This window comes from Sinocyclocheilus anshuiensis, unplaced genomic scaffold (genome assembly GCF_001515605.1).
Source record: "Sinocyclocheilus anshuiensis isolate Anshui unplaced genomic scaffold, SAMN03320099.WGS_v1.1 scaffold3332, whole genome shotgun sequence".
Classification (NCBI taxonomy): domain Eukaryota; kingdom Metazoa; phylum Chordata; class Actinopteri; order Cypriniformes; family Cyprinidae; genus Sinocyclocheilus; species Sinocyclocheilus anshuiensis.
The window spans coordinates 49,494-61,604 of NW_015552874.1; the positions used below are offsets into that span (position 1 = coordinate 49,494).

At 37.8% G+C, this 12,111-nt stretch overlaps 1 protein-coding gene across 3 annotated transcripts in view; it reads left to right on the forward strand.

Moving 5' to 3' along the window:
* The window catches only part of LOC107668172 (mitogen-activated protein kinase kinase kinase kinase 4-like), a 49,378-nt gene extending 43,899 nt beyond the window's left edge, over positions 1–5,479 (forward strand). For all 3 annotated transcript variants that reach the window (XM_016459970.1, XM_016459971.1, XM_016459972.1), the window contains 4 exons: positions 516–665; positions 830–989; positions 1,964–2,103; positions 5,376–5,479. In XM_016459970.1, the coding sequence (XP_016315456.1) occupies positions 516–665; positions 830–989; positions 1,964–2,103; positions 5,376–5,459 (534 nt within the window). In that variant the 3' untranslated portion in view covers positions 5,460–5,479. The remainder of the gene's footprint in view (positions 1–515; positions 666–829; positions 990–1,963; positions 2,104–5,375) is intronic.
* The last annotated feature ends 6,632 nt before the right edge of the window (positions 5,480–12,111 follow it).

A 12,111-nucleotide genomic window follows, 5' to 3' on the forward strand; every position in this document is an offset into this window, starting at 1 on the left:
CTAGGATCCTTGCGTAATTCCCAGGTCTGTCGAGGTGTTGCAGGATGTAATGCAGTTCCATGTTGACTGCATCATCCACAGATCTGTTTGCTCTGTAGGCAAACTAAAGAGGATCCAGCAATTTACTTACAGGCTGTGAGTCAGAAGTGCCAGACTGTCCTTGCAAAGTTGGAACTGCCCCACTTTATAGAACAGCCTTCTTAACTTTTATAAAGAATATCTCTTTGGATTTGAGACTTTAGTCTTTGCAACTTTACAGATCTTCTTTATGCACCATTGAATTCGTTTTAACATTGCACCACTGCTGTCATTTCATAAGTGAAGAATTTTACAACCCTAACATTGTATATTTCTGTGAAGCTGCTTTTAACAAACAATCTGTATTGTATATAGCGCTATAGAAATACAGGTGACTTGACATTGAATTGCAGGTTGTAGTAATAAAAAAATTTAAGTTTTGAAAAATCAGAGTGGTGGTTGTATCTCTTAAATGACATTGCCATCTTGTTTTGTAGTCATTTGAAGACCTGGTCCACAAGCCTCTCTTAGTTGATCTCACTGTAGAAGAGGGTCAAAGATTAAAGGTCATCTATGGCTCCTGCTCTGGTTTTCATGCTGTAGATGTGGATTCAGGGGCAGTTTATGACATCTACCTTCCCACACATGTAAGCTCTTTTAGGACTTTGACTACTGAATTAAGTATTGTCAGATGCTCTTTTTTATTCCAGCTTTTAACATTGTGATATTTACAGTTTTAGATTATTTGAAGGACCAGTCATGCTTTCTATAATCACTTTAATCAAATACTTTGCACTTTTTTTTTTCTCAGATTCAAACGAGTATCCAGACCCATGCCATCATCATCCTCCCAAACACAGAAGGCATTGAGCTGTTGGTGTGCTATGAGGATGAAGGTGTGTATGTAAACACTTATGGAAGGATCACCAAAGACGTGGTGCTGCAGTGGGGTGAGATGCCCACCTCTGTGGGTAAGTTGAACATTTGTTCCACTTCAGATTGCAGAAAACATGCTCTTTTCTTGTTTCCTAGTGGAAAACAAGAGTCCAGTGGTGGATGAAGTACATAATTTGCTTGAGTACAGCTAATGAAATATTAAATAGAAACTTTGCATACCATCAGTCAAATCCTCTTCATGCTCAAATCATATTTCTCCCACTTCTTGGCTCATTACTTGGCTCGTTAACTGGAGACTTACTCCATCTGAAACATTGAATCAATGAGTTGTGACAGCATACAGATACCTGTTCACAGTTTGTCATAATCCATATGCTCGACTCGGCTGACAACAGGACAAATGGGAGAGTAACGTTTTTAGTAATGTGGCTATGACGCATTCAATTTAAATAGCTTGTTTGCTTCTCAGTACAGCCTTCAGAAGGATCCCAGGATCAGGAACAAGTGGATTGTTTATTTTTAATAGTTCCCAGGTTGACGGCAGCTCACCACAATATACTTGTGAGGACCAAATGTCCTCACTTATATTTTGAAATACTTTGACAACCCACTAGTGATCACATTTTACTGGTCCTCACTAGTTAAAGGGCTTATAAATCAGCCAAAAGGTGTTTGTATTTAAATCGAATGTTCTTCACATGTTTCTGTGTTGGTGAGTTTAGGGGTAGGGGTTGGGTTAGGTGATAGAAAATATCATTAACCTGATAGAAAATTAATGAAAGTCTATGCAGTGTCCTCACTAAGATAGTGAAACAAACATCTGGTGTGTGTGTACAGTGGTGTGAAAAAGTGTTGGCCCCCTTGTCCTGTGACAAACGTTTTTTTGCATGTTTGTCACACTTTAATGTTTCAGATCATCAAACAAATTTAAATATTAGTCAAAGATAACTTCCTTTTTCTGACTTATCGACTTTCTGACTTTCTGACTGAATATATCAGTTAATTGAACCTTAATTGTGATTATGAACTCTTCTGCATCTTTTTGTAGCTTACATCAGATCGAACCAGATCATGGGCTGGGGGGAGAAAGCTATTGAGATCCGTTCTGTGGAGACTGGTCACCTGGATGGTGTGTTCATGCACAAGAGGGCACAACGGTTGAAGTTTCTCTGTGAAAGAAATGACAAGGTTAGACATCCACACAAAATTAAAAAAAAAAAAAGATTATGGCATACCTTATGGTACCAAAAAAAGTTAAGTAGGGCAGTGACGGCAGCCATGACAACCACGTCACCACGGTAGTCGATTACCACCGGCGGCAATGCACGTGATGTCACACACTCTATAACAAGTATAAAATACAAAGTTTTGTATACAAGTGCAATAATAGTAACAGTTGCAATAGAATTCACTATTTATAACATATATCATTTAGCTGTAAATTGTTTTATTTAGACTATAAGACTGTTAATTCACAAATTACCTCAAACACCATACATGGCATTTCCTTTACACTGTGTCACCACCAGACGTGAGCGGCGCGGCATGACAAAATACTATAGAACCCATTATAATCAGTGATTCTGTCTACACTGAATGTGGTGCGGCACGACAAATCCCCAACAGTAAACTGATGCCTCATTCTATTTGTGACGTACTGACACAAAGTTCAAATGGTTTTTAATGGTCATTTTGTCGCGTCCGGTGTAGACAGCCTTTAGCTGTTGTGGAGTGGCGCATTAAGTGTTAAAAGGGCAAACACTTCCAATCTCAAGAACCATCTCCAGTCGCTTTTTTCAGCGATGACCCACTTGCTTGGTGGCGGAACAATGAGGCAAGATACCCTCTCTTGGCCACGGTTGCTAAGAATGCTTTTGTGCAACAAGCACACCATCTGAACGCGTGTTCAGTGAGGCTGGAAACATCGTAACACCAATGAGGTCCTCCCTTAACCGGACAATGTCAACATCCTAGTTTTTCTGTCAAAGAATTTAAAATCTATAGAAAAGCCAAAGTAGGCTTAAAGCATATGTTTACGTTCTAATTGTTGTCAGGCCAACACAGATTTTCCAGCATGTGATTGATGTTGTTTCGAATTTTTGTCGACGAATGTTTAATATTTAACTTTCTTATTTAGGCTACTTTCTTTTTTAACTGTATTATTTATTTGATACCCTATATTTTAGTGTTTTACAGGCTGCATATTGCAGTGTTCACTGACGGAATTGTTTACTGTTTAAAAACTATGTACCTGTATATATATCCATTACCACCGCGGTGGTAAAAATCTGCCACCGTCACAGCCCTAAAGTCAAGTCACCTTTATTTATATAGCACTTTATACAATTCAGATTGTCAAAGCAGCTTACAGTATTAAACAGGAAAATAGTGTGTCAATAATGCAAGAGGATGACAGTAAACACTCAATTTTCCAGTTAATCAGTCAGTTCATCATTGATTCTGTAATGTCATCATTGTCCAGCTCAGTTCAAATATAGTATCTGTGCAATCAAGTCGACAATATTTCCAGAAATTAAGTGTCCCCAACTAAACAAGCCAAAAGTGACCATAGCAAGGGGGGAAATTTTGAAAAAGAGAAACTTTCTCCTACTTTCATGTCATTCCAAACCTGTATGACTGACTGTCTTACATGGAGTGCAGAAAGAGAGGAATATCTGCTACAGATACTCTTGCTATACCAATGCCACATTAAAATAGCAAGTGTTACATTATTTTCCTGACAGATAAAAATAGGCCTTAATTGAAAATTTACAGCTCACTTAAACTGGCTGATAAAGATTATTTGTAGCCCAGCCTTTTTAATACTGCAGTGCATTTTTTTTAGCCAAACTGTGATGCTTCATTCAGACTTTTTGAAAGATATAATTTTTGGCCATTAAAAAACATTATCAGTCGAACCAGTTGCTGCTGGCTGAAGTGATCATCTGTGTAATTCCCCGATTTGAATAATTTAATGTAATTAATTCAATAGGTGTTCTATATTCTAGAGATGTTTTATTCACCCCACAGTAAGTGAATAAAATATGCCATATTTATTTTATGGTATCCTTGTTACAGTGTAATTGTACATTTAAGTCTAAGTAATACACTGCTCAAAAAATTAACCATTTAATAATCACAGTACCACCATAACACCAAGTCAGTTAAACTTCAGGGATATCAGTCTGTACAGTTAGGAAGCTTAAGTGATTGTGAATCAGTAACACCTGCTTTGGTGCAACTCAAAGAAGCAACAGGTGCACTGGAGAGGCAACAGCAAGACAACGCCCATAAAGGGAATGGGTTTGCATGTAGTGGCCACAGACGATTGCTTTCTCCTTATCCTTTCTGACAGATTTGTATCTAGTTTTGTGTTTTGTTAGGGTCAGTACTTGTAGCATGGAGCTGTACCTGTTACCCAGTCAGGTTACACAGGTAGTCCAGCTTCCTCTAGGATAACATGCCGTCGCAAGGAGGTTTGGTGTGTCTCCCTGCGCAATCTAAAGTGCATGAAGAAGACACTGAGCCTGGCCTCAAGTGACCAGAGTGTGTAGGCAGTTTCTGGATGAGAAAGGCACTGATTCCATTGACTGGCCCTCAAATTCCTCAGATCTGAATCCAATTGAGAACCTCTGGGATGTTATGTGTCGGAGCATCCAAAGCCACCAAGCAGCACCACAGACTGTCCAGAAGCTCACTGATGCTCTGATCGAGTTCTGGCAGGAGATCTCCCCTGGAAAACCATCTGCTCATTCCATCTCATTAGGAGCATGGCTAGATGTTGTCAGGAGTGCACACAGGCATGTGGGAGCCATACATGCTAGTGACTTACATTATGAGTTGCTTTGATAAAAATTAATGCAAGTTCAATGAGCCTGTAATTTAATTTTTTTACTTTCATTTTTGGTGTGCTGTTGAATCCAGGCTTGATGATTCTGGTTTCCATTGACCAATGTCACATAATTTTATTCTCAACGAATTGTATATAAGTAAAGTTTTGAATATTTTGTTCATCAAGATCCAGTGTGTGATTTAAGTGTTCCCTTAATTTTTTTGTGCAGTGTATTAATAAACGTACTTACTATAGGGTTAGGATTAGGGATTGGTTTTAGGGTTAGTTGCATGTAATTATGCATAGTTTACTGTTATTATTATAGTAAGTTCATGTAGTGTGGAACAAAGATACTGTAAAATAGTGTTACAATTTTTGTCCTGCTGATAAAACACTCATTCAGTTTTTTTTTTTCTATGCAATTAAAAAATAAATATCCCATTGACTTTAATTGTATGTACACACCGAGACATTTTTCCTGTCCTCTATTGTGAAGAAAAAATGCATTCAGGTTTGGAATGAGGGCTGAATAAACAGTGACATTTTTTTGAGGAGGGGTAAACCTTTTATTGATTGTAAATTGTATGGCTATGTCATCTTAACATCTGCAGTCACTTTGTTTCTTTAGGTGTTCTTCGCCTCTGTGCACTCTGGAGGGGTGAGCCAAGTTTATTTCATGACTCTCGGACGGAGCAACCTACTTAACTGGTGATGAGGATGCTTTCCTCTAATGTCTTGCAGAACTCTGTGGACCCAGCATGACGAATATTAATCCTAAATGTAATTCTATTCAAGAGTCCTGTGCTGTCCTAAACACCTGCACTATTGTGGGGAAAACTCTGAGAGAATCTTATGTAAACATAAAAGACATTCTGAAAGGGAGTAGGAGCTTTATGTGGAAGAGTGTTATGCCATTTGTTATGTCCACAGCTCAATTATCGGTGATCTGCTGTATCTCTTAATGTTGTTTTGTTTTGTTTTTTGTTTGTTGAATGTTACACCTTTGAACATTTATTATAATTCAGGGCTTTGTTTGCTCAGCCTTTGTTATATCAAGGAATCGAAGGGCTGAGGATTAATACTCTAGTGTATGTAAGTGTATTTCCATGGACTGGTCATCTGTGATATCTCTGTTGTCATTTTTTATTTTTTTTTCTGGGTAACTGTTAATTCCCCAAAGACCTGAGTCACACAGTATCATTGTACTAGTGCTGGTTAATATAGGGATGCAGTTTCTTTGTTTTTCTTGAATAATATCAACTATACATTTTATGAGTGTCCTTGTTATTTTATAGGTATTGCACTTGTTAAATAAATTCCCATTAAGTATATTCCCATTGATTTTCAGAATGGATGGTTTGAGTGATGGAACATTTACAGACACGTAAATGTTCAACTTGTATTCTGTTACGCTGTTAACCACTCCCTGAGCGAACAATTAATTTTATGTTGTCCACTGACTTTAGAGTCATTAAAGTTGATACCAGAGAAGCTGCTGGACAAACAGGATTTGGAACTTTATCACTCTGTCAAAGCTATAACTGCTCTCAGCTGGTGAATCTCCAGCCATCTGATCACATTTTATCTTGTTCTGTACCATATTGGTTTGTTTGTTAAATGAAACTAAGGTATTGCACTGCTTATATTAGAATTTATTAGCAAATTACCATGCATCTTTGTAGGCATGATACTATATTTTCTGACTGTATTTGTGTATGGCTTATGGTCATAATATGGACAAATAGATAAAACACATTCAGACTGTCACAGGTTGTTTACAGGCAAAAATAGAGAGGATCAATTCACAAGTGGTATATATTGATAAAACAGTCTAGGAGTACCAACCTAACAAAGACAAGAATGGACAAATAACAGTGAAACTGAGGGCTATACTGTATATACACACAGACTAAATAAAGACTTAAACAAGACACGGGTGAATATAATCAGTTACTATAGAAACAAAAGAGAAAATGCGTAGAAACAACGGAAACAGGAACAGTGGAACAAAACGAATATCAATATTGTTTGTCTTGTTTTAAATAAACACTAAAAAAAGATTAAAAATGAAGAAATTTTAATTTTGGCACCATTTTTTCCCCCTCTCAATAGTGTTAATATGGCAACTAGTAAATACACTAAGATTTGTCATTCTAGAATGTATGAAATGTGTGTGCCCTGCTCTCCTCTCTACAGCCCAAGTTCAGTGGATTTTAAGGTTAATCTACACTGCCCCTACAAAACACAGAAACATTGATGTTTGGTCAATACAGCCCGCTTAATCCAACTGCATTCAAATGCCCACTTTAAAAGGTCAGGGCAGTGTGAATTGGTCTTTAAAGCATGATTTTATTTTTTCCTTCCTTTTTTTTTTGTTGGTAAAATCTTCGTATGAGGTCCTCAGCTAAACATCTCTTACACTGTTACACAACCTTTTTAGAATACTTTTTTTTATTAGCATTCAAGAGTAAAATTACGTCAAAGAGCTGCCTTAAAAATGTAAAATATAGTCCATAGCCTCCAGCAGTTGATCTCATGCAGACACCTGTTTACTTTTGTCCACAAAGCAGATGGTTGTCAGTTGGCTGATCCTGAGGGGGGGAGTCGGCAGCTAAAGATCAATTAGAGAGTCAGCATAAGTCATTAGCATGTCCAGTGGCCCTGGTGTTAATGTCAGTCTGGACGCTATGTATTTATCCTTTTGTTCAGTCATGTTAATTGTATGACTGATAGCTAAAAACACACTTTTTTGCATTATTTACTACTAACCAGTAGGCAATGGACATGTTCAACTGAATATTTTGAGGCCTCCTTTCTCCGCTGTCATCAGGACCTGCAGATTCATGTAATAGACACATCTGAATCTTGCATGATTTCAGTTAAACTTCTAAGTGCAAGCTGCCTTTTTAAACTAAATTATTACAAGAATGTCCCGAATAGATTCTGAAATCTGTTAGTGGCCTAGCAGCCGAGGTAAGTAGATGATAACATTTATTATCCTTTCTGATTTCTTACTGGCCTTTCATACAAGACAAACAATAAAATAACGGACGACTTGCGCTGCACAGTGACAAAAAACTCATTTACACACACACACACGCAGGGCCGGAGTGGGAGTCATTTTCAGCCCTGGAGTTTCATGCCAGAGCGGCCCACTTTAGTTCACGACTGACCATAGCTATTACAATAATGTAATGACAACTTCAGTATATAAGTCTGCAATAGCGCACTGTTCTCTACAGACTTGTAATTCATTATATTTTTCTACAGCTTTTTATTTTATTTTTTTTTATCATTTTACTGGCCTTTTCAGCGCCGCCTTTGCGCTTTCTATTATACATTTTTTAATCTATTATATTTTGCTCACATATCTCCAACAAAATATTTGTAGGCCTACTGTACCATAATGTCTGCCTGCAGTTAAAAAGTTCTCAGAAATAATCACATTTGTTTTGCTTAACCTATGTTCTAAAAATAATTTGAATGTCATAAAAAAAAGTCATCGGCCTGAATAAATTGTACCATTATAAAATAGTGACTGCGCAAGTAGTGTAGTGATTTAGGAGGTGAAAATACTGTGGAATTACATACATACAAATGGCAAGAAATTTGAAAGCATAACAACTGAACGTCTATTAAACGTCTATGCACTTAAACATTTTTTTAACTAAAATGGCTATTATTGCAACCATATAGCCTATGAATGAATGAAAATGCATATTTTTCAATTAAAGAAAACTTGTGGGCTGCTTCTGGTGCTTGGATTTCTACTTCAATAAAATTAGGTCCAAGTTTAAGAATGCGCTAGAAGTTAAATTTTTAAAAATGTATGTTCCTCTCTATTTAACAGCCCTAACTTACAATAGTGAAAGACGTCTCCCCTCGGGTAGATTAAATGTTTTCCTGCCTTGCTAAATTTTGGGCTCATGATCAATAAATTGCATTCGCCCAAACTGATTTGCCAAAATCAAATCGCGGACGTAAGCGCGAGTCCTGCTCGCTGTGAAACAGGAGCAGCCGGCAGAGTATTCCGCTTGGTCTTAAAGCCTTCATCAAACGGCTACGTTCACAAATAAAACAATATTTTGCGCAAAAATAATGATTAATTATCAATTGAGAATTTGTTATTCATATGGTCTGGTGGTCATATGGCGTAAGCCTGCGAATAACTGTGTTATAGCTTTCATACGGGACGCTTCTTTGATGCCTTAAATACAGGCATCCATATTTCAACCCCATAGCAGTGGCACCGGGAATTTTCCCGGTGCTCCCGATTAGCCAAGCCGGGCCTGCACACACGTTTAGCTTGCAAACTCAACATACCTCCGTTAAAATATGCGTGTGTGTGTGTGTGTGTGTGTGTGTGTGTGTGTGTGTGTGTGTGTGTGTCTTTCAAATGACTTTAAAGCGTTTCTTGAAATTATTTAATCGAACTTAAGTTAAATGCTTGAATTTGCATTTTATTTTATATGCTACACCCCTGATACAGAAATCTTGCAAATTAATGTGCAGTAGGTTAACATTTTATTTTGATGGGTTTATCCTCTGTAGCCAACAATTGATCCTATTAAAACGCATACACACACATAGTGGTAATAAACCATCTCAGTTTAATTTCATAAATTTGTTTTTATAATATATTTTATTATTTATATTATATATCATGTACTAAGTTACATCAAAGGTCTAATAAATTGGACACAGCACCTTAAAATTACAAGCTGCAACTGCATGATTTTGTGTGTACACTGTACAGGTCTTGTACTGTATAAAGGATGTTTTTGCTCAGGGAAGTGAACTGTCTGCCAAATAAAGAGGTTTTGCTTAGAAAGAAAAAGCAATAGAGGTAATATTAAGTTTAATGTGAATTGTAAATTAAGTTATTGTTTAAGTTCAAATTTTTTTTGTATTGTGTACAGTTGATGTCAATCAACAAATATTCATTTTATCAGATTTATTTTGTTCTCTCTTCTTTTGCACTGAGGTTGACAGAGGTTGTCGTTCTGCTAATGAAATTCTCATGTGACACTGTAAAAGTCATCTGCTAAATAGAACATTTACATTTATTTGATGATTTTCGGAACCTTAATTTGAGCCCCAGTCGCAAAAATTAACTTTTAGTTTTTACTTTAGTTTTCATTAACTACACTTCATGTAAGCATCACGTAATCTAAGCTTGCATAAAAAAAAACTATTTTCTGTTTCTTGATTATTGTAGCCTAACAACAAAAACCTCCAGTGAATATAAGAGAATGCTAATGTCATACATGAAGTTTTACCCCACAAGCATGTCCATTGTTTTAAATAGTAAAACAGAGTTTTTAGTCTGTCTTAGCTGTTTTTATGCTTGTGAATGGTTAGGCTTATGCTAAAACATTGATCCTAGGATCTATATTTGAAGAGCTGTTAATTCGGCCTAAAAGCCAGTTCGTCTTCTCTTGCTTTAAGATTGAGTTTGTTTGGATAAGTATGCTTTGATAAAGGTTAGGTTCATCAGGTTAATTTGGAGTCAGACAAAGATACTTGGTATTGTTGCTGTGCACTGATTTTATGGAATCACATGCTTTCCTTGCCTTCTTTTTTCAAGACTTTCATAACCTTAAATGACAACAACCTAAATCTTAAGGCTTGGCCTCTTGTTTTATCTGTCCTCTCTAAAAAGCCATTTTGTGGAAGTGTGGCACAACAATGAAGATGTCTTTTTTTCCTACAAACTAATTGTGTGTAGATTTCTGGATCTGACCCCACCCCCCATCTAACCCTTTGCCCTCTTTCTCACACACTAGCACCCTCATCCTCCCTTTCACCCAGCCCTTTTTTTTTAAAGACACACGCAATGCTTTTAACATAATTCAGCCCATTGTTTGTATCCGAACCAGACCCCCATCCCCCCTGTCAAATAAACAAAGAAGCGAGAGCTGCTGTAGTCCCTAAGCGAGCCAGGTGTTTTCCACTGCCAGCCTGCTCCCTAATGACTAAGGCCTCGTGCTGCAGCTGCCTGCTAAGGCCTCTTTTATGTGGCTCCATTGTTGACCGCGCACCCCTCGTTTATTCATGAACCGCGTGGGGGAAGACCTTTTGGACAGCCACTAGCTTATCCCCACACTCCCTTAGAATATCAACTGTGTGTGTGCATCAGAGAAAGCGAGTGAGAGTGTGTGTCAGTATTTACACTCAATTGTGAGCACTTTGCGCTCTCATTGGTCCACGCACAGCGACTGGCCTATCGGGGAATGGTAGACATTGTAGCTCCATCTGCTCAAGCTCTCATTGTCTTCTGACGGAACACAGTCTACAGCACAGAGTGTCACATCTTCAAACTTTTTGGGTTTTGGGGCCCTTCATCTGCTTGACTGGGTTTGTGCATCCCTACTTGGTTTCTGCTTCTTGGTTTTGAGTTGGAGTGCAACAAGGAAAATATATATTTTGTGCATGGAAGTTAGCCAGTGCTGAACTGAGAAGAGATATTTTAATTAACCGCAAGAACTTTTGGGTTGGATATTCCTGGACTTATGGTAAGTCTGTTTTTTTGTTTGTTTGTTTTTTAAGTGCATTAAGTGTCTATGTAACAGATCTTTTATTTTTCTTATGTAACATTTATTGAAAGCACATATTTCCTCCATGTTGAATGAATATTTCATTTCATGTTTTTTGTTTACTAGTTGTTAGTAGTAACTGTTACTTAAAGTCACTTGCCTTTGCTTGGTTTGTGGGATTCGGAGGCTCTTGTAAGAACAGGTGTCAGAATATCTTAAGGACAGCTGTCATAGAGATTCTGCTGCATATTCGTGCTGATTTCCATTTTATTTGAAAAGGAAAATTAGAAGGACATCAATGCAGAGATCTTGATGTCAGAGAATGGAGTTTTGGCTTGCTTTGCCACTCTTAGGGTTTTGCAAAGGAACTGAAGGCCCTCTCCCTTTACCGTCCCTTTTTAATAACTGGTTTGGTTAATGTATGATGTGCTTCAGGTTATGTGGGACTGAAGGATAGCGGAAGCCATTTCAGAAAGTGTTTTTTATGTGTGAATTTGAAGTGGTCATCAAGAATCCCAGAAGGCGGGTGTTTGCACTTCAGAATTAAGACAAGCTTTCCATGTGTGTCACATGACTCCAGACAGTTAAGAAAATGCAGTGGCTGACTCTTTTGGGTGCTGGAAAAGGAGAATACCACTTTTTGTTCCCCAGTGGCCTCAGTAGACATCTGTTGCCCTGCTGGCAGGCCAACCCCCCCCCAGTCCTCACTTGGCGACGGCCCTCTCTTTTGTCTGCACAAGGCTGAGTAGACGGCATAGACGACGTTCCTCACAACCTCAATAACTTCCAAGGCCCTCCAACACACACACACACACACACACACACACA